Source organism: Labeo rohita, chromosome 2 (assembly GCF_022985175.1).
Source record: "Labeo rohita strain BAU-BD-2019 chromosome 2, IGBB_LRoh.1.0, whole genome shotgun sequence".
In the NCBI taxonomy this organism is placed as follows: domain Eukaryota; kingdom Metazoa; phylum Chordata; class Actinopteri; order Cypriniformes; family Cyprinidae; genus Labeo; species Labeo rohita.
Window position 1 is genome coordinate 26,557,534 of NC_066870.1, and position 26,268 is coordinate 26,583,801.

At 35.9% G+C, this 26,268-nt stretch overlaps 4 protein-coding genes across 5 annotated transcripts; 3 read left to right on the forward strand and 1 right to left on the reverse strand.

The window, feature by feature from the left end:
* Positions 1 to 65: 65 nt before the first annotated feature.
* On the forward strand, positions 66 to 3,761 carry pex19 (peroxisomal biogenesis factor 19). Its single transcript, XM_051095235.1, has 8 exons — positions 66 to 146; positions 570 to 661; positions 806 to 968; positions 1,057 to 1,142; positions 1,481 to 1,651; positions 1,803 to 1,961; positions 2,199 to 2,243; positions 2,330 to 3,761. Exons 1-8 carry the CDS (start codon positions 86 to 88, stop codon positions 2,414 to 2,416), a joined length of 864 nt encoding a protein of 287 aa, XP_050951192.1. The 5' UTR covers positions 66 to 85; the 3' UTR covers positions 2,417 to 3,761.
* A 1,280-nt stretch (positions 3,762 to 5,041) lies between these two features.
* copa (COPI coat complex subunit alpha) lies at positions 5,042 to 18,429 on the forward strand. The gene is made up of 29 exons (XM_051134102.1): positions 5,042 to 5,270; positions 5,717 to 5,830; positions 5,910 to 5,983; positions 6,349 to 6,429; positions 6,519 to 6,595; positions 6,785 to 6,894; positions 9,944 to 10,053; positions 10,189 to 10,288; positions 10,524 to 10,742; positions 10,827 to 10,977; positions 11,069 to 11,135; positions 11,220 to 11,295; positions 11,377 to 11,459; positions 11,974 to 12,199; positions 12,324 to 12,462; positions 12,546 to 12,708; positions 13,417 to 13,563; positions 13,652 to 13,841; positions 14,217 to 14,312; positions 14,396 to 14,484; positions 14,565 to 14,688; positions 14,781 to 14,870; positions 14,983 to 15,089; positions 15,191 to 15,340; positions 15,447 to 15,770; positions 17,072 to 17,182; positions 17,314 to 17,475; positions 17,789 to 17,983; positions 18,068 to 18,429. Exons 1-29 carry the CDS (start codon positions 5,231 to 5,233, stop codon positions 18,125 to 18,127), a joined length of 3,675 nt encoding a protein of 1,224 aa, XP_050990059.1. The 5' UTR covers positions 5,042 to 5,230; the 3' UTR covers positions 18,128 to 18,429.
* A 1,630-nt stretch (positions 18,430 to 20,059) lies between these two features.
* On the reverse strand, positions 20,060 to 21,404 carry apoda.1 (apolipoprotein Da, duplicate 1). Its single transcript, XM_051092296.1, has 5 exons — positions 21,186 to 21,404; positions 20,917 to 21,042; positions 20,707 to 20,828; positions 20,529 to 20,614; positions 20,060 to 20,410 (listed from the first exon to the last, which is right to left on the reverse strand). The coding sequence occupies exons 2-5, from the start codon at positions 21,025 to 21,027 to the stop codon at positions 20,175 to 20,177; spliced, it is 555 nt and encodes a 184-aa protein (XP_050948253.1). The 5' UTR covers positions 21,028 to 21,042; positions 21,186 to 21,404; the 3' UTR covers positions 20,060 to 20,174.
* A 1,582-nt stretch (positions 21,405 to 22,986) lies between these two features.
* apoda.2 (apolipoprotein Da, duplicate 2) lies at positions 22,987 to 25,008 on the forward strand. Of its 2 annotated transcripts, XM_051093657.1 has the most exons (5): positions 23,323 to 23,348; positions 23,435 to 23,569; positions 23,777 to 23,895; positions 24,093 to 24,181; positions 24,582 to 25,008. In XM_051093657.1, exons 2-5 carry the CDS (start codon positions 23,450 to 23,452, stop codon positions 24,821 to 24,823), a joined length of 570 nt encoding a protein of 189 aa, XP_050949614.1. In that variant the 5' UTR covers positions 23,323 to 23,348; positions 23,435 to 23,449; the 3' UTR covers positions 24,824 to 25,008. The 2 variants fall into 2 exon arrangements, with proteins under 2 accessions (XP_050949610.1, XP_050949614.1); XM_051093653.1 differs by having other exon boundaries at positions 22,987 to 23,569.
* The last annotated feature ends 1,260 nt before the right edge of the window (positions 25,009 to 26,268 follow it).

Here is a 26,268-nt window from a genome sequence, read left to right on the forward strand (position 1 = left end):
TTAAAAAACAAAAAACATAAAAGCTGTTTTTATCGGACGTCACTATTTTGCGACAAATCAGCATTTCTTGTCATTGAGAAGCAAGATGGCGTCAGCATCAGAACATCAGGGTGCTCCAGACAGCGAACTGGACGAATTATTAGACAGTAAGGTTTGAGGATGGCTTAAATATGAAAATATTAAGTTATAATGTGTAAATGTTTTATCTTTTTATTAATGTTACGCTTTAGTGAACTAGCGTTTAGGAAACTCTTGTCACAGCGCAGTTACTGCTACGCTATCAGGCTGGTGCTTACGCGTGTCTCAGTGACTGAAGTTTAGTAACGTGAAAACATTAGGTGTGCACCAGTTAATTAATTAGAGGTAGTCATTCTTGTCTTTTTTTGTAGTCATATAAAAACTCGCAAGTTGTGTCTAAACGGAGCTTATGGTGTGTTTGCACTGGACCACTAGCTAGTTTTGCTAGTCATGCCGTGCGATTGGAAGAAAACGGTCACATGATAATATACTATCAAAACATATATACATATACCACTGGTACTCCAATGTAAGTGTTTCCTCAACTACAGGTGCTCTTGATGATTTTGAAAAGACCAGTGTGCCTCCTACAGCCCCTGAGGCCCCCACTGCCCCTGGTGCAGGAATGGCAAGTGATGAGAAGGTAATAAACACATTTTCATTTTAAAATCAAGCCATGAATGATCAGAATAACACTGTATTATCTTTTCACATTTTTTAGACACTAAGTTGGTTCAGTTTTTTTTGCTGCTGGTTAATATTTGTTTTCTGTTCTTTTCACCCTCAGCCTCCTCTGCTGGAGGACAGTAAGTTTTTCGAGTCTCTCTTTGATGGTGAGATGGCCAATCAAGCACGTGAGGAGTGGGAGAAAGCCATGGCTGAGTTAGCGCAAGAAGAACCTGAGCTTCTACAGCATTTTCATAAGCTGTCTGAGGCAGCAGGTAAAGTAGGTGAGTGATCTGAAATGGAGCAGTTTATAAATGGTTCAGTTATTAGTCTATTTTCCAATTATTTTGACCCTTTTGTTTTTAAATTTAGGCACAGATGTAGCTTCACAACAAGAGTTCACCTCCTGTCTTAAAGAAACCCTTAGTGGTTTGGCGAAAAATGCAGACAACCTGCAGGTAATCCCACAAATAAAAAGTGCAAAAGAACAGCATGTTGTGAATCTTTACTCTCAGTTTTTATTAATTGAAAGCATCCTTGTTGAATAAAAGTTTGAAATAATTTCTTTAAAAAATGATTACTTAACCTAAACATGTAAATGGTAATGTACAGTAGTCAACATTTGAAGTGGATCAAAAAAAGTTCATCAAAGTTGTCCTAAGACAAGAACAGGTATTCTTTTGGTTTTAGGACAAATTTAATGAAAGGTTTTGATCCACTTGAAATGTTGACTACTGTATGTCAGAACATGTGTAAAGAAATGTGATGAACATTCGTAGTTTACCTCTAAATGCAGAATGCAGGACTGGCTGGAGATGATTTGGTAAAGACCTTGGAGAACCTGGGACTGAATGAAAATGGAGAGGGAGGAGAAGATGGCAATATTCTCCCAATTATGCAGTCTATCATGCAGAACCTTTTATCCAAAGAAGTTCTATACCCTTCTCTTAAAGAGATAACGGAGAAGGTGAGTTGTTTACAGCATCTTAATGACTGTCCTACTGTTCTGGTCCCAACAATAATTAAACATTTCTTTTCAAATCTTGCAGTCTTGCATCCAATCAAATTTATTTAATATTTGGGGAAAAATGTACTAATATAATGCAATTTGCATTTAGTACCCTGAATGGTTGGAGAGCAACAAGCAGTCCCTTCCCACAGACCAGTTCACGCGGTATGAGCAACAGTACAAAATAATGGGAGAAATATGCACCCAATTTGAGAAAGATGGAGACAAAGACAGCACCTTTGAAAACATTCTGGAACTCATGCAGAAGGTAGAAAGCGTATATTTTTAAAGTTAATGAAAAAAAAAATTAAAGGCAACATTTATTCTGTTTACTGATTATGTCGATTTTTATTTTTTGTATTAAATTAAAAATGCATGAATTAATTTTTTCTTGTACCATTTTTACTTAAAAAAAAAAAATAATAATAATAATAATATTACTCAATATGGTCTTTCAATAACAGCACTATTAATTTTTTTTTTGTTTTAATGTCTTACCCCTCAGCTGCAAGACTTGGGTCAACCTCCAAAAGAGCTTGCTGGAGAGGCAGTGAGTATTTTCCTTTTTTTTTTCTTTCTTTTTTAAATATTAGCTATGTTATATTTACGTCATTAATCAACCTCTTGTATTTTCAGCCTCCTGGCTTGAATTTTGACCCAGAATCTCTGCACCTTTCTGGAGCGCAAGGAGTCCCAGGACCAGAGCAGTGCTCAATCATGTGATCTCAATGAGGTCAAGTTAATGTATGTTTGAAAACAAAACAATTTAGAGCTAATTATCTGAACCTGAGTTGGACACAGTTGATCATGCTCCCCTTTTAAAGGAGTTTGCTCCTGTGTCTGCACTGAAACTGTGAACGTTCACTACATTAATTTTACTCCGTAGTTCTTGTCCACAGAGGTTCTTTTCATATTCACCCCTAATCCGTTCACTGTCCTCACTGCAGAGCAGCTCTTAGTGTGAGTGAAGCTTGATATCTCAGTGTGCTTGGTGAAAATCAAACTTTTGAATTTTGTAAAGGTTTTACACTTTCGCTTCAAGCACATTTGACAGGTAATTGTGGTGGATTGTGTTCTGAATAAGTAGAGACAAATAAGCGGAGCTCAGATGGACAGGAAAGGTATTTACGGTTTAATTGGTTTACTTTTAATTTTAGATCTCAGAAGAATGGTCAGGGTCTACAAATAGCTTCCATCAGATTGATGTATTTTAATACACAGTGTAATGTCCATTTATACTCACACTATATCTCATATACTATTTATGTGATTTCACAACTAATCAGTGACCAAAATGGATCTCTTAGATTCAGTCATTTCAAAAACAAACTGCAGACACTTCAGATGCAGGATTATTATATATTCATAACATCATTCTTTGACCCATAGACTGCATTTGAAATTGAGTAGAATAATTCTCTCTCCCTTTATCTTCTAATAGTTACTGTATGGATCTGCATTTTGGAGCAGTGTTGCCATGTCAATTTAAATAATTCCCATCATTCCTATGGTGGTTCCTCTGTGTGATGTGCTATTGTCACAATATTCCTGATTTGCTTTGAATATTGAAAAAATAAAGGAATGTTGTTTCGTTGTTTAAAATTAATACTCTGTATTAACATTTAAAGAACATCATGTTAAATCCGAGGATACTTCAAAAGTGGGTTAAAGTTTGCAGTCATTGCTTTTGAGGAAATGTTTACTTGGTTCTTTTATGCAAACAGGTTTAAATGCATAGAGATTGTATACTTTCACAGGATCAGCTGTGGAATTGGTTATAAGTTTGCTTTCTTGACACATGCCATTGGCTATATGTTAGTGTGGTATTATGTGGCCAATTTAAAGATTATGAGAAAGACAGAATGGGCGTGCAGATAAGCTGGACAAAAATATGTAACGGTTACAACACTCAGGGGTTGCTCAAACACCCAAGCACTTAAATCAGCTCATCAATATTATTTATCCTGTTAACCGTTCCCTTAGATGTACAGTTCATTGGTCTTGTCATACCTCACCTATATGAAAGAACTGCAATTCTCAAAAATCTAAATAAATGTTACAAAACTTATGTTGTCTTTATTCTTAACTTGCCTAATTTTATTCCTGTTACATATCAAATTAAACTAACACCACTCTACACACAATTATCTGATATATTTCTGGATTAATATTATTTTTATAAAAATATGGTTAGCATTTTTCTCTTTTTTTAACTATTTTACAATATTTTTATAGCTGTAACACTTTTAAAATCACTTAAGGAGACGACTTGTGATGTGATTGTGGTGCTGTTATGTATGATTTTTGTAGATGAATTCTAAGTTGTGTTGTGAATGTTTAATTCTACTACATTTTATGAACCAAGCAAAATATAAAATTTGACATTTACAGCATCTTAATGTATTTGAATTATTTTAGTTTGTTTTAATTCAGTTAATTCAGTTAATGTTTTACTTAGTGCTTTCTAATGATTAATCACGATTAATTGCATCCAAACTAAAAGTTTTTGTTTACATATGTGTGTGTGCACTGTGTATTCATTATGTATATATAAATACACGCAAATGCATGTGTATATTTAAGAAAAATGTTGTTTATATACTAAACTATTTTATATAATATCAGTTATATGAATATAAATATATACATGCAAATATTTTAAAAATATATGTACTGCATGTGTGTATTATATATATATATATATATATATATATATAAAGTACAAAAGAACAGCATGTATTGAATCTTTACTCTGTTTTCATTAATTGAAAGCATCCGTTGAATAAAAGTTTGAAATAATTTCTTTAAAAAATGATTACTTAACCTAAACATGTAAATGGTAATGTACAGTAGTCAACATTTGAAGTGGATCAAAAAAAAAAAAAATCATAGATTGATATCACGACAATTCAGCATTTTTTTTGTTTACATAATATATAATATGTAAACAAAAAAATGCTGAATTGTCGTGATATCAATATATGAACGAGAAGTTCCCGATGAAGAGTGTAAATGCGACAGTAGTGGCAACATTGGCACAACTGTAAAATGAATTTATTTTCTCTAGATTTCCACGGAGATCACGAGACAAATAATGCATTATATGTCATGATATCTGTTGGCAGTAATAATTACAATAAAATGACTAAATTAACAGTAACTATGCAATTAGCTGTTATTTATTTCTATACTCCGTCTTCTTCATTATTATTTCCCGTTTATTGAAAATATGATTCAATCATAAAATATAACTGACTGATAAAATGCTTTATTTTTTTATAATACGGATGACGAAGTCTCTATGACGTGGACTTTGCGATGTTGGCATTTGAATCGTCAAACTTTATTTGTTCGGCCCGGAAACACGGCCCGGGTTGAGTGGATTGAGTAGACGTGTCAGCTACGGAAGTGGAGCTGCAGAATTATACACGCAAAATCCCTTCCTAACGGGGAATGAGTTTAGGATTTAAATTCACGTAAACTTAGCTATATCTTCATACATTACGCATTCCTGTTCGGATATTATTGTCATTGGAAATGTTGACCAAATTTGAGACAAAGTCGGCCCGAGTAAAAGGTAAGATAACTCTTCTAGCTAGCTTCACTTGACCGCTGAATAATAGAATTATTACGAACGCTTTTATACATTTGTCAGATTTTTTATCTGTTCGTAGTTCGAAATAATTGTAAATATAATGTACTATTTCTTTAGTATGGATTCAATTTATATCTTACTGAACAGTGTATGTCATTCGGCGTTAGCACAAAGCTATTATTTGTTAGCCATTCAGACGTTGCAGCAAATATTCTCTGCTCCGAAGTTTCAGTATTTTTGTTTCACTGAAAACGCGTTAATGACATTAACCTGACCAAGTTGTTATTATCAATAAAGTATTAATGATAATAATTTTTTTTTCAAATTAATGTCATTATTATTATGTACTCATAAAACCATCGTATTGACTGTCTTCTTATTAATAAACACCTGAATTATTGTTTTCTTTTTTTTTTCTATTTCTGTAGGGCTGAGTTTCCACCCGAAACGGCCCTGGATTCTCGCTAGTTTGCACAACGGCGTCATCCAGCTGTGGGACTATCGCATGTGCACCCTCATTGATAAATTTGACGAGCATGATGGTATGAAACAGCTGATCAACATTTTCAGTGTGTCTTGTCATTTTCTCCTGAGCCCTCATAATACTGTGAATTCATTTAGGTCCTGTCAGAGGTATTGACTTCCATAAGCAGCAGCCACTGTTTGTGTCAGGAGGAGATGACTACAAGATCAAGGTTTGCTTGCTTCATTTTCAATACTGACGTTAAATAAATTGTCACCCGACTAGTGCTGCTATATAACTTCATATGAATTTGTGGTAGTTAACAAGATCTAACAAAAATGAAAATGTTTTAATCTTAATGAGAATTTCCACTGCTACTAATGTATTATTAAAATCCAAATGATTAACTTTAAAAATTAGATAGTGAACTTACAGGGGACAGTTTTTATTTTGTATTAACAAACCACACCAAAGATTAATAAATGCATTCCCAAGTTATAGCTCATAATTTATGCAATGCATTAACTAATGGGACTTTATTGTGTTTTCTTTTTATGCATTTTGATTTGCGAACCTTTATTTTACTTCGATTATTAGGTGTGGAACTACAAGCTGCGTCGGTGTCTCTTCACTCTTCTTGGACATCTTGACTACATTCGTACCACATTCTTCCACCACGTGAGCCCAGCCAACTTTGTGATGATCGGTCGTCGTTCTTTTCATAATGTTTATTTAATCAGTGAAACTAACTTAGTTCTCATTTTCAGGAGTATCCCTGGATCCTGAGTGCCTCAGATGACCAAACCATTCGCATTTGGAACTGGCAGTCCAGAACATGTGTCTGGTGAGTCTTTATATAGGTTATGAATTGGTGAATGAGCACAAATATTTAATTTTGTGATTAAATAAATTACTTGAAAATGCTCAAATTGTTTATCAAAGCATTTTCTCTGTCCTGAGCTGACTTGTATTATTACTATTAGCTTAGTGAGACTAAGTTGTTAATGTTCTCTGTACTGTTTCTTCTCTGTAGTGTGCTGACGGGGCATAATCACTATGTGATGTGCGCTCAGTTCCATCCATCTGAGGACCTGGTGGTGTCGGCTAGCTTGGATCAGACTGTGCGCGTGTGGGATATTTCCGGTGAGGAGGCATGGGTGACAGGATTGAGTAGTTTGGGAATGCTGGGGAGGTGGGAATGGAGAGAGAGAATGGAGGAAGATACAGGCTGCCTAATGGCCTTCTCTTCCTCATGTCCTCTCTCTACAGTGTGTACAGAACAAAACTCTGTGGGCTCGAAGCAAAAATACCTCTCACAGTCATGTCTTAAGCATCAAGCATTAGTCTGGTGATTTGTTAGCCATTTTTTTTTTTTTTTTTTTTTTGGGAAGTCACTTAAACCAGTGATTCCCAACTGTGTTCCTGGAGGCCCACCTGCACATTTTGCATGTCTTCTTTGTCTGACACACCCATTTCAGGCCTTGGAGTCTCTACTTATGATCTGATGATCTGAATCAGGTGTGTTTGATTAAGGAGCAATGGAAAACATGCAGTGTGGAGGCCTCCAGGAATGTGGTTGGGAACCACTGACTTAAATCACTCGAAGGTAATGTTTAAAGGATCAAAGAAGTCATGAAACATTTAAAAATAAAGATTTACCATATTGTCACCTGTTTAAATAAAGTAATTTTTTTTATAGGGATAGTTCACCCAAAAAGAAAAATTCTCTCATTAATTACTCACCCTCATGTTGTTCCAAACCCGTAAGACATTAATTCGACTTCTGAATACAATTTAAGATATTTTTAATGAAATCCAAGAGTTTTCTGACCCTCTGGAGTATTGTTCTTGGCACCTTTCTGGACCTTGAACGTGTTGGGACCCTTGCTGTCTATGGAGGGTCAGAGAGTTCTCGGATTTCATCTGAAATATGAAATTTTTTCGAACTTGTGTTCCGAAGATGAACAAAGGTCTTAAGGGTTTGAAACAAGGGGGAGTAATTATTGATAGAATTTTCATTTTTGGGTGAACTATCACTTTAAGATAAGTTGAATGCGAGAGGTATTTTTGAGATTCTGCATGTTTTAATGATATTGTCAATGTCTATGTCCTTTGCTTTCATTGTTGAACTTCTTTCTTGCTCATTAACCCTTTAAACTGCTGCCTTCTGCACTGACTGAGAACAATTACTCATTAATTAAAGCTTAGATAGTTCTGTCTCTGTCTCTTTCCCCTTCCCATAAAAATATGAAATTAATATATATTGCTGCATGGGTAATGCACAATTCATATGTAATTGTATGAGATAGTGAAAGCTAAAAATTCTTGTTGCATTTTCTTTATTTTAGCATAGTGGTTCTCAACCTTTTTGACTACAGTGCGCCCCCCATTCTCCAGCATAATATTCAAAGGCCCCATGACATTTCCATTCATTCATGATTTACTGGTTAAGGATTATATACAACTTTTTTAAAATATTTTTTTAGAGGATGGAGTTTCTATCCTTTACGTAACTTGAAAATGTGTGTTCTTTATATATATATATATATATATATATATATATATATATATATATATATATATTTTAATAGCCTGCATTTATTTGATCCAAAGTACAGCAAAAACAGTGCAATTTTGAAATATGTTTACTATTTAAAATAACTATTTTCTATTTGAATATATTTTAAAATGTAATTTATTCCTGTGATTTCAAAGCTGAATTTTTAGTATCATTACTCCAGTCAAATGATCCTTCAGAAATCATTCTAATATTCTGATTTGCTGCTCCAAAAACATTTTTGTTGTTGTTGTTGTTGTTGTTGTTGTTATTATTATTATATTGAAAACAGTAGAGAGTAGAATTTTTTTCAGGTTCTTTAGAAATTTTGTTCTAAAAAAAAAATAATACTGACTTCAAGCTTTTGAATGGTCTAGTGTATAATGCTACAAAAGCTTCTTATTTTAGATAAATGCTGATCTTTGGATCTTTCTATTCATCAAAGAATCTTAAAAAAAAATTTCAATATTAAGAAGAATAAATGTTTCTTGAACAGCAAATCGGAATATTAGAATGTTTTCTGAAGGATCATGTGACACTGAAGACTGGAGCAATGATGCTGAAAATTTTGTTTGGTTTTAGCTTATTATAATGGTTGTGTATTTATTATTTTGAATCACCTAAGTTAGCTTGAGGTCCTCTGGTTGAGAACCACTGATTTAATATCTTTTGTATGAAGTCTCATCAAAACTATAAGCAATGTATAAGAAACTGGAATCGGGACCTCTAATCCCTGGTTCATTTGTGATAGTTTGTGAATTTGTGAAATTCACGGAAGTATGCAAAGATTTTCTTTTTCCTCACATCTTGCATGATGGCATTTGTCATCCGTAGATAATGTTAAAGTTGATCTATCTGTCTGAATGCAACTTTGATCAGTAACATGAACATAGATTGTCATTTAATCATTTAAAATCTCTTAACACCACTTGAATGCATAATGGAATCCATCTCTTAATGCATTACAGTATGCAGTAACAAACGCATGAATTAACTGGAGTCTTCCTCACTCCTTTAACATCCAGTGCCCTTCCAGAGAACATTTTTACACGCTCCACCCCCATCAATCCACCATTCAGTTCCATCCCTGCTCACTTCCTGTACAGCTCCTTTGCCCCTCTGGAAACATCCACATCCGTACATTGGTTTCTAGTACAGCTTTTGTTGGACTTTTATTCATTTAGCAGACATTTAGAGTGCTGAGATCTCAGACACACATTCTGTTCTCCTTCCTTTTTCTCTGCGTCCTGACCTGAGTTAAGCTGATTATCTCTCTGTCATTGATTTACATGCATCTCACCCAATCTCAAGTGATTTTGATCTCTCCGTGATTGTAATTTATCTATGTTGTGTTTTAAATGATTGAATGTGTCTTTGCTCTTAATCTGGTGGTTAGGTTTACTATACTTCCTTAACTCAGGTTTAGACCTAATGGAGGACATTTGTTGTGTTTGTGTTCTCGAGTACCAGCGAATGTTTACCAGCCCAACAAAATGTTTTTTGTGTTCATTGTCACATGTGTTTTTGAGTAGCAGTTGTAATGTTGTTCCTCTCTCTTCCCTCCCTGGTATGTGGGTGTTCCTGTGTAATTTGTAAACGGTCCCCTGTGTGTCGGACTGTAAATGTTGCTTCCAGGTCTGAGGAAGAAGAACTTGTCTCCGGGTGCTGTGGACACGGAGGTGCGCGGCATCTCTGGTGTCGACCTGTTTGGGGCCTCTGATGCAGTAGTGAAGCATGTTCTGGAGGTAAGAATGTAGTTGTAATGGCCTGAAAAAAAAACTTGAACCGAATCTTTGTGTTGTAAAGTATGGTTGGGGTTGAATGAATGAAGTTTGTTGTTGGTTTGAATGAAAGTTTGCATTCTCTTGCTCTGGTCTCAGGGTCACGATCGAGGCGTAAACTGGGCAGCCTTCCATCCCAGCATGCCTCTCATTGTGTCAGGAGCAGATGACCGCCAGGTCAAGATCTGGAGGATGAACGGTACATGTTCTCATGGAAAAATGACTGACACTGTTCTGATTTGAACAAAACATTGCAAATATAAAATATTTAGTCCCGTTTCAAAACTTAGTCAACTACTGTCTTCATGGACCCTCATCTAAACTCTGAAAAATTTGTGCTAACAATAGTAAAGCCTAGACATTTTGATGTATTTTGAGCTTTATGGATAAGTTCTAATTTTACCCCCTTTTTTGGCAATTATTCCTTCATCTAGAGTCAAAAGCATGGGAGTTGGACACCTGCCGGGGGCACTACAACAATGTGTCCTGTGCTGTGTTCCACCCTCGTCAGGAGCTCATCCTGTCCAACTCTGAGGACAAGAGCATCCGCGTGTGGGACATGTCTAAGAGGACAGGTGTCCAGACCTTTCGCAGAGATCATGATCGTTTCTGGGTGCTGGGGGCTCACCCCAACCTTAACCTGTTTGCTGCTGGTAGGTTGCTAGCAAAAATTAGTCAAGCAAGTGGTTTTGTCGATGAAATGAGATGCATTGAAGTGCAATTTTGTACCTGTCCAGGCCATGACAGTGGGATGTTGGTGTTTAAGCTGGAAAGGGAACGTCCAGCTTACGCCGTGTACGGTAACATGCTGTACTATGTAAAAGATCGCTTCCTGCGTCAGCTTGACTTCAACAGCAGTAAGGATACTGCCGTCATGCAGCTGCGCAGGTGTGTGGAGTCTAAAAACCCTAAATGTGCATCCACAAAAGGTTTAGTGAAGTTAAACTTTTCAGTTGAACCTTTTCTTTTATATTCACAGTGGATCCAAATTCCCAGTGTTTAGCATGTCCTACAACCCTGCCGAAAATGCTGTGCTCTTGTGCACTGTGAGTATTGTAGACTCTTCAGTCTGCTTAGTCAAATCAATGTTAATTTGTGTATTTGTTCATTTCTTCCTCTTTCCGTTTCAGAGAGCTACTAACCTTGAGAACAGCACTTATGATCTATACTCCATTCCCAGAGAGAGTGACTCCCAGAATCCTGATGGTAACATTTTATCCTTTCTCCATAGAATTCCATAATCTAATGTGCAAAATGGAATTGTTCACTTTTTCTACACGCTTTCAGCTCCTGAGGGAAAGCGTTCCTCTGGTCTGACTGCGGTTTGGGTGGCCAGGAACCGGTTTGCTGTGCTCGACCGTATGCACTCAGTAAGTGAATCAAGCATTTATTTGATCAAAAATACAGAAGAAAAACAGTAATATTGCAAAATGTTATTACAATATAAAATATTGGTTTTTATTTAAAAATACTTTAAAATATAATTTATTTCTATGATGCAAAGCTGAATTTTCATCAGCTGTTACTCCAGTCTTAAGTGTCACATGATCCTTCAGAAATCATTCTAATATGCTGATTTATTATTAAAACAAGACAAACAAAACAAAAAAAACAACTCCGGTCCTGGAGAGCCGCAGCCCTGCAGAGTTCAGCTCCAACCCTAATAAAAACTCACCGGCCTGTAGCTTCCTAGTAACCCTTCAGACCTTGATTAGCTTGTTCAGGTGTGTTTCATTAGGGTTGAAACAAAACTATGCAGGGCTGCAGCTCTCCAGGACCGACGTTCGCCACCCCTGCTCTATAGTTTCAAAAAAGGAGCATGGCAATGTATACATGAACTCAAACAAACCCAAAGGCTCATTCTCTGTTCTTACCCTGCTCCAGCTCCTGATAAAGAACCTGAAGAACGAGATTGTGAAGAAGGTCCAGGTACCGAGCTGTGAGGAGATCTTCTACGCTGGAACTGGGTCTCTCCTGCTGCGTGACGCTGAAGGAGTCACTCTGTTTGACGTGCAGCAGAAGCGCTCCCTCGCTACGGTCAAAATCGCTAAAGTCAAATATGTGGTGTGGAGCTCCGATGCCAACCATGTGGCCCTGCTGGCCAAACACGGTACTGAAAACTAACCAGTGCTCACCCTTTAGGGTTGTACAGGCGTGTTTGCCTTGTATCAAATAGAATAATCCCACATACTTATATTATCATGCACATCTGACTCTCTGCTTTTGCTTTTCAGCCATCATGATCTGCAACAAGAAGTTAGACAGCCTTTGTAACATCCATGAGAATATCAGAGTGAAGAGCGGCGCCTGGGCTGAGAACGAAGTCTTCATCTACACCACCTCCAACCACATCAAATATGCCCTCACCTCCGGGTACTGCGCTAGCATCCTCATAAAGAAACACTAATGTTTTGTTAATAATGAAATATTAAGTTTTATATACTTTTTTTTCACAGCGATCATGGTATAATCCGTACATTGGATCTACCCATCTACGTGACAAGAGTCAGGGGCAACAGTGTGTACTGCCTGGATCGTGAGTGCAGACCACGAGTGCTCAACATTGACCCCACTGAGTACCGTTTTAAACTGGCTCTGGTCAATCGCAAATATGAGGAGGTATATTTTTGATTTACTTACTGAGTGCAGTTGTTTTAGATTAATCTCAATTAATCACATGCAAAGTAAAAAATTTTTTTACATAATATACATGTGTGTACTGTATATTTATGTATATGTTTATATGAATATAATTGATATTATATATAAATATTTTTAATATAAACACTTTTTTTTCTGAAATGCAGTATATACGTGCATGTGTGTTTATATATACATAATAAATATACACAGTACACACATTATGTAAACAAAATCTTTTATTTTGGATTGTGAATAATCGTTTGACAGCACTGATTCATTTCAATCATTTTTATTTTAATTGTATGTTTTTAGTTAGTTAGTTAGTGTGGAGTGCCACACATAAAATATTCTTATAACTATATATAAGTTAAATACTTAGTTAATACTAAGTTATAGCCAGTAACAATCAGTAAAAATCTTTGATTTGCCTTTAATAACCATTATTTTGGTATTCTTTATATACTATTATAGAATTTATTATTATTTTGACTATTTTTTTGTTTTGTTTTGTTTAATTGTACATGCTTTTGTTGTTTTTATTTCTTTTTTTTATTTTGCTCTATTTTTATACATTACTTTCTGCTTTAATTTTAGTTTTTTTATTAATTGTAATAACAGTTTTCATTTTAGTTAACAATAACAACACTGTTAAAAAGCTTTTTTTTTTCTACCCAACACCCTCAGGTTCTTCATATGGTGCGTAACGCTAAACTGGTAGGCCAGTCCATCATTGCCTACCTGCAGAAGAAGGGCTACCCAGAAGTTGCACTGCACTTTGTCAAAGATGAGAAGACTCGTTTCAGCCTGGCTCTGGAGTGTGGAAACATTGAGGTATACAAGACTTGATATTTATGGAGGATTAAGTCTTCAAAACTCCTACTTGACCAGGTGTTCATTCTTGATTTGTTTGTTCCTGCAGGTGGCACTGGAGGCTGCAAAAGCCCTGGATGAACGAAGCTGCTGGGAGCGTCTCGGTGAGGCTGCGCTTCTGCAGGGCCATCACCAGGTGGTGGAGATGTGCTACCAGAGAACCAAGAACTTTGACAAACTCACCTTCCTGTACCTCATCACTGGCAACCTGTCCAAGCTCAGGAAGATGATGAAGATAGGTGAGTGAAGAAAAAGCATGAGTACAACACTGTTTTTGAAAGATGTCACAACAAAAGGCCGCATGAAGTGGTATCATATGAGTATTTTATTTTATTAGTTGTGTTGTGGTAAAAATAGCAACAGGTAGCGTCAGTAGCTCATCGAGTGCAATCATTTCACGTCATCAAAATAATAGCGCCCCCATATTCCAAAATATGTATAATACAATGTTGATTTTTTTTTAAATAACGTAAACCTTTATGGGTTTTCTGCTACGTATTTCAGTCAGAGACATCATTTATGCTATATGAAGCCATAGAAGTCTTACAAGGTTCCCTGTAAAGATAATTCATTCTTATGGACTGTTTAAATGATGTTTGTATTTTGTGTTATAGCTGAAATAAGAAAGGACATGAGTGGACACTACCAGGGTGCTCTTTACCTGGGCGACGTCAGCGAGCGTGTGCGAATCCTGAAGAACTGTGGACAGAGTGAGTGCTGCAACTTATGTTGTTTGCACGATTGTTTTAAATAGATTTATGTAAAGAAAATAACATTGGTATGACATTCTCAGAGTCTCTGGCTTACCTGACTGCTGCCACTCATGGGATGGATGAGGAGGCTGAAGCCCTGAAGGAGACCTTTGACCTGGAAAAAGAAATGGTATGTTATATTCACCTTACTAAGAGTGATGTGCTAATTTGTAGATGAATGATTGAACAATGGGTTCCGTCCATATGCAGGTGCCAGAAGTGGATCCCAATGCCCAGCTGTTGCAGCCGCCACCTCCCATCAACCCCTTGGACACCAACTGGCCTCTGCTTACCGTCTCCAAGGGCTTCTTCGAGGGAGCCATTGCTGCCAAAGGTGAAGTTTTGTGATACTCAGTACTGGCTCAGAGTGGGTAACCAGGATCTCATTTTGAAGTATAACATGCATTTTTGTGTTTGTTTAAATAGGACGTGCTGGCCAGATGGTTGCTGACCTGGACATGGATACTGCAGGAGGAGAAGGCTGGGGAGAAGATGTAGAACTTAATCCAGATGAAGGTGTTTACTTAATATAGGAGGAACCTAAACCAAACTTAGATGTGTTTTTTTTTTTTTTTTTTTTTTTTTTTTAAATCACGATTGAAACACTAATCACTCATCCTTTCCTTAGATGGATTCATGGATGCTCAAGAGGGACTGGGCGATGAGGGAGCGATTGGGAAAGAGGAGGGAGGAGGCTGGGATGTTGAGGAAGATCTGGACCTCCCGCCAGAATTGGTAAGTATTCTGTAGAACTGAAATGAGAAATGACTACTTTTGTGACCAGGATTTATAGAAAATCTTTATATGCAACCTCATATCTCTCGTTTAACCAACAGGATGTACCTTCTGTTGGCGGAGGAGGCGCAGAGGGTGAAGGTTTCTTTGTGCCGCCCACCAAGGGCACAAGCCCCACACAGATGTGGTGCAACAACTCTCAGCTGTCTGTGGATCACATATTGGCTGGATCTTTTGAGACCGCTATGAGGGTAAAGGCAGCTAACTGAGATTTAGGTTTTGAGGCAGGAAGTAAAAACCGAAATGGAGCAGATGTTTGTTCGCTGCCTCTCTAATGTTTTTCATTCTGTTTTCTAGTTACTGCATGATCAGGTTGGTGTGGTTCAGTTTGGACCCTATAAGCAGCTGTTCATGCAGACTCTGTCCCGTGGGCGCACCTGTTACCTGGGCCTGCCATCTCTGCCCTGCTTGCACAGTTACCCCCAGAGGAACTGGAAGGACAGCGGGGCCAAAGGGGGTCTGCCAGCAGTGGGTCTGCGTCTCTCTGATCTCATTTCACGCCTGCAGCAGTGCTATCAGTTGACCACAGCGGGGCGCTTTGAAGAAGCCGTCGAGCGTTTCAGAGTCATTCTCCTCTCTGTACCACTGCTTGTGGTCGACAACAAACAAGAGATTGCAGAGGTGTGTTTTCATTCAGGATGAGTGGTATATGTGACCCTGGACCACAAAATCAGTCATAAGGGTATATTTTTTGAAACTGATGTATGGTTAGGATAGGACAATATTTGGCCAAGATACAGTTTGATTTGAGATTTGAAAATCTGGAATCTGAGGGTGCACAAAAATCAAAATATTGAGAAAATCTTTTTAGCAAAAAAGTTCTTAGCAATGCATATTACTAATCAAAAATTAAGTTTTGATGTATTTATGGAGTTTACAAAATATCTTCATGGAACATGATCTTTACTTAATATCCTAATGATTTTTGGCATACAAGAAAAATCGATAATTTTGACCCAGATAATGTATTGATGGCTATTGCTACAAATACACCCGTGCTACTTACGACTGGTTTTGTGGTCCAGGGTCACATATTGTTTTATATATTGGCCTGGGTCAGAAATAAACTTTTCCATTAAGGGGTAATATTAGCCCCCTGGAATTGATTTCCAGGGGCATTTTTTTTTTTTTTTTTTTTTTTTTTTTTTTTTTTTTGTGACAACAATTTTTATAATCACCTTATTATTCTAAAAACCATGCAATGTTGTCTTTAATGTGAAATGCTTAAATTTACCCAATTATTTGAATCAATATTTTAAACTGTTGTCAATAACAATAGACTGTTTAAAATTGTATCTAAATTATATATGTTAAAAACAGGAGCTCACAGGGCTGCTATATTATGACCAAAATGATTATTGTAGATTATTGCTCTTTATATAATATAATTGCTCTTTACATAATAATGATTATTAATATCGATATACGTTTTGGGCATCACATTCTGGCTTCACAGACAAACATGTTGGTCCATAACGTTAGCAAAGTCTAGCACATTATTCATATAATCACTGAAGCTCAAAATTCATCTTTTATTTTCATCGTATCTTCATTGTGTTGTTTATGATGAAGGAATTTGCGAGCATGTGCACTCAACAACAGCTCTGGTGTTTTCAGTGCTGACTAATCTGAGCACCTCTGATTGGCCAGTGCATTTTTTAAGTTCAACAGAAACGCATTTGATTGGTTATAAGGCTGAACGCTGCACAAATCAAAAGCAGTCTGATGCAGTGTGAGCAAATCTAAACGTAATTCTGTGAATTGACACTTTTCATTCATTTTCACATGCATTAATGTAATGCATTAATTGTGCAGGGACATTTTTTTTTTTGCCCCATCATCTTGAATTTATAAGGAAATAATTTTTGGCCAATTTTTGGCCATAGGGGTTAAGTACTAAACCTTTCTTTACTTTCACTCAGGCTCAACAGCTTATCACTATCTGTAAAGAGTATATTATTGGCCTCACCATGGAAACAGAGAGGAAGAAACTTCCTAAAGACACTCTCGATCAGCAGAAGAGACTTTGTGAGGTATGTGCATTCTAAAATGTTTAAATAAGCTTTTACTTTATTTAAAAAAAAAAAAAACCTTTACACAAACATTTGAGTATATGCACTGAAACTTGTCTTTACATGCATTAATATTTCTGTGTGTGTTTCAGATGGCAGCGTATTTTACACATTGCAGTCTGCAACCAGTCCACATGGTGTTGGTGTTGAGAACAGCACTCAATCTTTTCTTCAAACTGCGTAACTTCAAAACGGCAGCAGGTTTCGCTCGCCGTCTGCTTGAGTTAGGTCCCAAACCAGAAGTAGCACAGCAGGTAAGCGGATAATTGTCATTTTTTTTTCTTAGCACTGATTTACACAAGTACCCCCTAACCTGTGGCTGTACAAGTCAGTTTTTCTCATATTTAAAAGTTAGTATTTAAAATAAATTAATTAATTAAATTAAAATAAAGTGTAGTGAATTAAAATAAAAAATTGCATTTAAAAATACAAATGTAAATTAAAAGGCTTATTTTTAAAGCTTGTTTTTAGTTTAAATCATTTTGATGTATTTAATTATAGATTTTAAGCTATCTTGTGTTTACATTTTCATTCATAACCTGTTGTTCCCTGTCTTTTCTTTCTCAGACACGAAAGATCCTTGCAGCATGTGAGAAGAGCCTGACAGATGCTCACCAACTGAACTACGACCCCCACAATCCCTTTGACATCTGCGCAGCCTCTTTCACTCCCCTGTACCGTGGGCGCCCCGTAGAGAAATGTCCCCTGTCTGGAGCCTGCTACTGCCCCAAATACAAAGGAGAGGTCTGCAGGGTCACACAGGTTAGTTGTAATATTGTTAAGTTGTTTAATTATTGTTAAAAGTGAAGGATCGATTTCATTGGCTGTCTCTCTGCTGTTTCCTAGGTAACCGAGATTGGTAAAGATGTGATCGGATTGCGCGTCAGCCCACTGCAGTTCCGCTGAACATGCATTACATAAACATGGATGAAAACAGAGATGTGCTTCTCTCACATATACTTTTCCTTTATAAGATGAAGAAAACTGTAAGATGAGAAAATTCTAGAAAATACCTTGTTACATGACTAATCTCTCTGTGACTGTGCTTGCTATTATTATATCTGAGCTTTCCACAGTGTATATGCTTGTTTTATTCATCTGAATAACTAAGTGTACATCTGTGATCCTGTCGATCAGTGCAAAACATTTTTTCTTTCCTGTGAAACACTTTAAATATTGAAATAAAATTCTGGTAAACAAATGTTTAACCATGTGTTTTTCTTGTGTTATAAGCTTATTAAAGGAGTAGTTCACTTCCTGAACAAGAATGTACAGATAATGTTCTCACCCTGTTGTCATCTAAAATGTTCATGTCTTTCTTCAGTCATAAAGAAATTGTTTTCTGAGGAAAACATTTAAAGATTTTTCTCCATATAGTGGACTTCTATGGTGCCTGCAAGTTTGAACTTCCAATTTGCAGTTTCAATGCAGCTTTAAAGAGCTCTAAATGATCCCAGCTGAGAAATAAGGGTCTTATTTAGCTAAGAAATAAAAAAAAATTATATACTTTTTAATCTCCGATGCGCGTCTAGTCCTGCCTGTACTCCGCATTCCAGTTCAGTATAGTTAGGGTATGTCGAAAAACTCCCATCTCGTTTTCTCCTCCAACATCAAAATCATTAAACATGAATGCAGAAGTACTGACCCGGTGTTTACAAAGTAAATGTACAAAGCAGGTCAAATGCCCTTTACAAAAAAAGGTAAAACGGCGACATAGGACAATTTTGAAGTTGGAGGGGAAAATGAGATGGAGGTTTTTTTTGACCTTCCCTAACTGTTTTACTGGACTGCATAGATTATGCATGCACATGTCACTGTCAGAGCTAGACAAGACAAGCATTTGAGGTTAAAAAGCATGCAAGTTTTTTTTTTTTTTTTTTTTTTACAAAAAATGACAGATAATTTCGTTAGATAGATCCTTATTCATTGGCTGGGATTGTTTGGAGCCTGCACTGAAACTGCATTTTGGACATTAAAACCCACGGGCACCACAGAAGTCCACTATATGGAGAACATTCCTGAAATGTTTTCCTCAAAAAACAGTTTCTTTACTAATGAAGAAAGACATGAAAATTTTGGATGACAATGAGGTGAGTACATTATCTTTACATTTTTGTTCTGGAAGTGAACTAACGTTACTCCTTTAACTAACACTTAAACCATTAACGTTACTTGAAATAAAACATTTAAAAAAAATCTTATTCCAGCTAGTTGCCAATGCAGTATTTCACATTTTCATGTATTAAGTGCTAAAATAACTAAAATCAAAAACAAACTGCATATTGATATTAACTGTCTAACTGTCCACCATATTTTTGCGTAAGAGCGGGCATTTTATGGATCTGGCTTCCGGTCTCAACTGCGTCCGGTTATTTTTAGCTGTATAAAACAGCTTGTTTTACTGCTTGATATTGCAAATTGATGTGTCTTACCAAGAATAAGGTGGATACATTAACAAACTCTATAAAAGTATATGATACTGAAATAACACTGCTAACATGGGGGATATTGTTTTTACTTCTATATCTTTCCAAACCTCCTTACTAAGGAGTAAATGCAAATTGAAAGTATTTTTACCTCGTTTCATGTTCATGTTTTTTCCTTTATGACCACAAGGAGGTGCCAAATGCACAGCAGTCACTGAGAATTAAGCCAAGCAAGTTCACATGGTTTTGGTTAGTGCTCTAATTTATTTTGATCAGCTGGAAACTTGTGCTTTCAATTCTATACAGTACCACTCAAAGATAGATTACATTTCTAGTTTGCAAACCTGGAAAAATAATGCAATAAGTCCAAGACTCATGTCTATTTAGTTAAAAACTTAAATAAGGATGTTCATAAACCAAAATGTGTTTTTATTAAAAGGAATAGTATGCTACTTTTGTAGTCCATGGGTTGTTCAAACCCAAACATCTCAATATTAAAAAACAAGACTTTCCAGTAAGACAGTCATTTAAAGTTCTTTATCACATCCTTCCTGTCTGCTTAAGATCATCCGACTCACATCGATGTTGTTATTGATGAAAACCTCTTTTCCGTGGTCAATGGTGGCATCAGGCAGAGATCGGGTGCGGCCCAGAATCCAAGCAAAGTCTACGTGGAACAGTCTCAAGACATCAGTGCATGAATACACCAGCGCTGAATTCTCATAGTCAGTCGACAAAATCCAGTATGGAGTGTAGGGCAAAACTGTCAATAGTAGAGATGCAAACACAAAATATGGTTTAGGCCTACATGTTGTTTCCTGAAATAGAACTGTCATTACTCAAGGCAAAGCATTTAATGTTCAAAAAAGAAAACCGTGTACCGTAAGAGAAACTGATTCCAAGCTTTGCTGGATTTCTTTTATCTTCCACCACAGCCGTCCCTTCAATTGTTTTTAACTCTCCTTTTCTAATTAAAATAAAGTTTATGGTTTAATTACTACGTCTTATATAAAAGCCTAAGGGATTATAATAAACTGTGATTTAGGTGTTGGTACCCACAGAATTTCAGAGCTCCTTACATGAGCCGTTCCATCAAGCTTGAGAGTGAAGTTAGTCTCAATGCATCTCCCTCGCTCAAACTGTGCTGGAAGTTTAGCGATCTCGAACCACCTGCCCATAAACTACATTAGGATACAGACAATCAAACAATAAGAACATTTAAGAGCAGAGTAAAAGACTAGATAATAGCATAAGCTGTAGAACAGTTACCTTCTTTAGGTTAAATGCAGGTTGAGTAGCAGGCTCTGGGCACGGCCCCCAGTGAGGAACCTGGGCATTTATAATGGGCAGAAAGAGGGCAAAAACAACTAAGGCCTTCATTTTACTTGCTTTGCCCTTTGCCGAAAGAAAAGAAAAAAGAACAGCAATGTAAAATATTAAATAAAGTTAGACAGCATACATTCCAAGATGTACATACACTACCATTCAAAATTTGAGAAGTGGACAGTTTGACCAGAACAAATTAAACAAACCCTTACCTCTTAAAGTCGTGCTGAAAATGAGTTCAACTGTGGAGCTCAGACTATTTATTTGAATAACTCTCCTCTAGGATCATGTGACTGCAGAAGAGACATGTCACGAAGGAGTCTTTGTGAGACCTGAGTTTATTTCCGACGTGAAGTAAGTGATTACGCAAATTGAAGTCATGAGAGAATGTTCCGTTGTGAATATCTAAACGAAACTAACAATGTAACAAGTCTTTCAAACAATTTTTTCTTTCTAAACATTCCATTTGCGTTTTTCAAGTTCAATCTATTTTTGACATATTCTAGTTTAAGGCAGTAAGTTTAAGTGATCTGTGACGATGAACCTGTTTTTTAAATGTCTGTAATGGTGATGCTGACAGTCAGAGGGCGCTATATTAAGGCGAATGCTCACCTTTCTGATCACAAATGTTTTGCTGGGAAAAAGAATGTGACATTTGTGATTTATTTTTTGTTTCTGAAACCGTTTTTACGTTATAATTTTACGTTAAAATATTAAACACATATTTAGTTTCTGTCGTTATGTCATGTTGGGCCTGAGGGCTGATTAAACTGAGGAATTTTCCTCTTACTCTTAAAAATAAAAGCTCCAAATGGTGTTTTTGAGGTGATGCCTTGGAACCTTTCAGTGAACAGTTCTTAAAAGAACCATTTTGAAGAACATTTAAAAAATTCTAAAGAACCTTTCCTCCATTTGAAAGTTTCCATGGATGTTCAAGGTTCATCATGCAACCACCGATGCCAATAAAGAATCTTTATTTTTAAGAGTGAGGCAAGGCCTGTCATAAACTACTCATTGAGCTCAAAGGAAAGGGGGGAGGGTCCCACACTTCACAAATTTTTCAATTTTTCAACTTTTTTTATGTTTACAAAAAACTGCCACATGTATGTTTCCCCAACATTACTGTAGTAAATCTGTTTCTTTACATAAGGACCTTATCCTCACGTGTAGCTGAGTGTTTTGCATGTTGCAGGTGTTTGTGGTAAGTTAAACAGCACTGGTGTGATAAGAACATGAAGGATTCACGTGTGACATGACCACTTTGCAAACCCCTTTCATAACTAAACGAATGGAAGAAAATTGTATAACATCTTATATATGTTAGGTGAAGAACTTTAAACTTAAAACATCAAAAAAAAAAAAGTAGGAAGTTTTATTTTTTGGCCACAAGCAATCAAATAAAGAAGTAAACATACATACATATACACTACCAGTCAAAAGTTTTATACATTAAAGATTTTTAATGTTTTTTAAAGTCTTTAGCCAACCAAGCCTGCATTTATTTGATCCAAAGTACAGCAAAAACACTAAAATTATGACATATTTTTACTACTTAAAATAACTGTTTTCTATTTGAATGTATTTTAAAATGTAATTTATTCCTGTGATCAAGCAAGAATTCTTTATATTGATTATAATTGATTATAAAGACATTAATGTTACAAATGATTTCTATTTCAGATATATGCTGTTCTTCTGAACTTATTGTCCATCAAAAAAACCTGAAAAATTTCTACTCAGCTGTTTTCAACATAAGTTTTTTGAGCAGCAAATCATCATATTGGAATGATTTCTGAAGTATCATGTGAATGGAGTATTGATACTAAAAATTCAGCTTTGAAATCACAGGAATAAACTTAAAAAGTTTTTTAAATTGCCTTTAGCTAAAATGATGTTAAGTTGACAGATATTAAACTTAGATTGTCACAATCACTTTTATTAAAGCTTTTGTGTGTCCAGTCGCATCAGTCAGAATTTGTGACTATTTGTGACAGAATTTTCTTTTTCCTTACGTACAAATGCATTGTACTATCATATAAAATAAGTAAAATAACTGATTATCAGCATGCACATATATCCTCTGGGAAACCTTTTGAATACCTTAAACAGCTTTAGTTTTAAAGATGTAGAAAGCTGTGGTGACCCATTCATGACTCAACCACCACCTTCTATATGGTTCAACTCAAGGTGTGTTTATTTAACCTTCAACATCTCATTGAGCAGATGCCCAGGTTCCCCAAACCTGTTCTAATGAGTTAATTTTAGTTGAAGGGGTGGAGTTAGTGATATAACAAACAGATGTAAAGCTCTATAAATACTGAACTCCGTCAATGTTCTTTACCTTCAACGCAAGTTTCACACTTGAGACCAAACAGGTAAGATGCTCAGCATTTGAATCTCAACTATCCAACTCTTAAAGCCAAATTTCTTGTTTTTCTTATTAAATATGACTCTTTTTCAGGTTTAAACTAAGAGAATGCAGGCTCTTCAGATTTTGTTTCTGACTCTGCTGTCTGTGCTGGCGGTCAGTGCTCAGTCCATCGGCTCTGGGAAATGTCCACAGCCCCCAGTTCAGCAAAACTTCGATCCTACTAGGGTAATTCTTAATCATCAGGAACATTTTATGATCATCTTGAACAACTTTAACACAATAAGGCAAAGAGGAAGATGAGAAACATATAAAAACAGCACACTGATAAAAATTACAGAGAAAATTTCTTCATATCAAACTTCTTTTTCAGCTACAAATTATCTGCATTTTCAAACCTGTTGCATAGTTTCTCATCATTTTGTCTTTTCCTAGTACACGGGCAGATGGTATGAGATCATGAAGTTTCCAACCCCGTTCCAGTTGGGAGAGTGTTGCCAGGCCACTTACACTCTGAGTGATGGTATTGTCCTGGTTCGAAATGATGAGCTTCTGTAAGTAAATGAACCACAAAGTAAATAAAACAAAAAAATAAAATAAAATAAAAATACTGATGTTAATATTCAGAATATTAAAATTATTTGTGCAATCTAAAAATGTTTAAAACTAAAAAAATTGTTAATATTTCAAATATTCAAAATAATTTTGTCTTCTGAAATGATTTAAATTCAGTTTCTCTATATCTTAACAGTGCTAATGGCACTGTCAGCTTCATTGAGGGAACTGCCAAGATTGTAGATGCATCAGAGCCTGCCAAACTTGAAGTCAGCTTCTTTGAAGGTAAGTCTAAACAAATCGTTCTTTTTTTAGGCTATTTCATTTTATGATCGTTGTTTTTTGTAAAGATGCAGTCTATACATTTTTGTGTTCATAAATGTATATAAGTTAGTACATCAAGAGTCCATTTTCCAAACCGTGTTTTTGGCTTATCCTGAATCACTAGGTACACCTATAATAAGATTTTATATACGGACTAGTTTAGAATCTGCTGCGGAATAGCCCAGTACCTGCATGACTCGTCATAGACATAAGCAGAGAGAAGTAGCTCCGGCTAGAATGTTCTTCCACAAGACGCATGCAGTTCTATATAACTGTTATCGCTAGAGAGCCAAAAGTTACGGACTGCAGTTTTAAGAATCTGTGATTTGCTTTGAGTTTTTCATGATACGTCCTTTTTCAGATGCTCCTCCTGCCCCCTACTGGGTTCTGGCGACTGATTATGACAACTACACCCTGGTTTACTCTTGCACTGATTTCGACAATCTCTTTCACGCTGAGTATTCCTGGATCATGAGCAGGACCCGCACACTTTCTAAAGAGACCGTCTCTGAGCTGTTAGCCATCCTCACATCCCATGGCATCGGTACTGATGGTTTTACTGAGACCGACCAGAGACCGGAGCTGTGCAGCGTCATGCCTTAATAGAGTTGTCTCATATAATGAACGACTGAGAGATGTGTTGTGGTCTAGTTATGTTTTTTAAGAACAACATAAATTTAAGCTCTTTACATTCCTTCAACATACTTTCTCAGTCAGTGGTCTGAGGCATAAGAATGTATATTTTCAAAATAAAGTTGACAGTATTGAATCGTAGGTCGCTATGTAATCTAAAGCTTTTAGTTTAATCCTATTTATGCATTTCTGACGTCATTTTTCTTTCTTCAAACAGCTGAATGATACAAAATATCTACTGTGTGATAAATCAGAGTTGTTCCTTATTCAGAATGGATCTGATTTTGAATAAATATTAAAATTGTAAAATGCTGTCTTTGATCATTTGTTCTTATGCACACAAAAATTGTTTTAATTGTGTCTGATTGCTTTGTATAATTATCACCAGTTATTTTGCTTTTTGATCAAAACAGTAGATTTAATAAGGGAAACACTTTCGTTTTTAGTCAACATTGTAATGTTAACCAATAGTTATAGGCATTGTTTTAGGCTATTCCTGCAAGCACCTTTCTTTTACAATTTCTTTCCAATAGTTAGCTAAGAAATTTAACATAAGATGACATTAATGGATACAAGGAGATGCTCTTCTTCAGCATTCACATTTTTGTCTGTGGAGGGAAGTAGTTTTCTTCAGTCTAAACTTGTTTAATTCCTTTTTGTGTTTATGAAACAAAATGAAATTTTAAACATGGAATAATGTAAATGTATAAAATAAAACTCAGTTTTGTTGCTATAGCTAATTTCATAGCTAGCATTTTATGTGAGCACAGTTAAATAATAATTTTCTGTGTTTTGCATAGAACAAATGTAAAATATTTTCATATTTGGCTGCTATACATGAAATTCATACACTGTAGCAAGACAGAATATAAACCTGCTGAAGATGATCCAGTTTTGTCACTTAACTTACATGAACATGATTGCAAATCAAACCATCAGATGTTTATAGAGTACGTCCTTTCATTTTTTACATGGGTAAATCCTTAAATCTTTTATGATAGGTAATGTTAGTTAAAACATGGAGCTTCAACACACTTTTTAAAAACATTTTAACTTTTTTTCTTACCTGCAATTGACAAAGCTCAACATAAACGTCATGGTAAAAGAAAACCTCAAAGAAAATATAGACTGCAAACATTGCACAGGTGTGTGAATTTAAAATCGGAGTATGAATTCAAACAGACTTCAGTGTAACCTAGGTTTACACACAGTTTACACGTAGCATTAGAAAAGACAAAATGTTCAGAATAACAGTAAAAGAACTAGGATTTATTGTAAAGCAATCAAAAGTTTCTTATTTTAATGCACAAATTTACTCTTAATCGTATAGCCACGTGGCTGATATCTAAAAATGGCTTCGTTAAGGATTGTCCTGTCGCATTCAGTTATAAATAAGATAAATCACCTAAAATCAA

What these genes read in the sequence shown, in the direction of transcription:
- apoda.1 (XM_051092296.1), bottom strand. Translation starts at nt 21,027, where the DNA reads ATGAAGGCCTTAGTTGTTTTTGCCCTCTTTCTGCCCATTATAAATGCC. An exon ending in CTGCATTTAACCTAAAGAAG is followed by an intron (nt 20,829 to 20,916) that starts GTAACTGTTCTA and finishes ATCCTAATGTAG; the next exon opens with TTTATGGGCAGGTGGTTCGA. An exon ending in TGGAATCAGTTTCTCTTACG is followed by an intron (nt 20,411 to 20,528) that starts GTACACGGTTTT and finishes TACTATTGACAG; the next exon opens with TTTTGCCCTACACTCCATAC.
- copa (XM_051134102.1), top strand. Translation starts at nt 5,231, where the DNA reads ATGTTGACCAAATTTGAGACAAAGTCGGCCCGAGTAAAAG. An exon ending in TAGTGAAGCATGTTCTGGAG is followed by an intron (nt 10,054 to 10,188) that starts GTAAGAATGTAG and finishes CTCTGGTCTCAG; the next exon opens with GGTCACGATCGAGGCGTAAA. An exon ending in CCTGAAGAACTGTGGACAGA is followed by an intron (nt 14,313 to 14,395) that starts GTGAGTGCTGCA and finishes TGACATTCTCAG; the next exon opens with AGTCTCTGGCTTACCTGACT.
- apoda.2 (XM_051093653.1), top strand. Translation starts at nt 23,450, where the DNA reads ATGCAGGCTCTTCAGATTTTGTTTCTGACTCTGCTGTCTGTGCTGGCG. An exon ending in GTTCGAAATGATGAGCTTCT is followed by an intron (nt 23,896 to 24,092) that starts GTAAGTAAATGA and finishes ATATCTTAACAG; the next exon opens with TGCTAATGGCACTGTCAGCT. An exon ending in TGAAGTCAGCTTCTTTGAAG is followed by an intron (nt 24,182 to 24,581) that starts GTAAGTCTAAAC and finishes GTCCTTTTTCAG; the next exon opens with ATGCTCCTCCTGCCCCCTAC.
- pex19 (XM_051095235.1), top strand. Translation starts at nt 86, where the DNA reads ATGGCGTCAGCATCAGAACATCAGGGTGCTCCAGACAGCGAACTGGAC. An exon ending in TTAAAGAGATAACGGAGAAG is followed by an intron (nt 1,652 to 1,802) that starts GTGAGTTGTTTA and finishes ATTTGCATTTAG; the next exon opens with TACCCTGAATGGTTGGAGAG. An exon ending in AAGAGCTTGCTGGAGAGGCA is followed by an intron (nt 2,244 to 2,329) that starts GTGAGTATTTTC and finishes TTGTATTTTCAG; the next exon opens with CCTCCTGGCTTGAATTTTGA.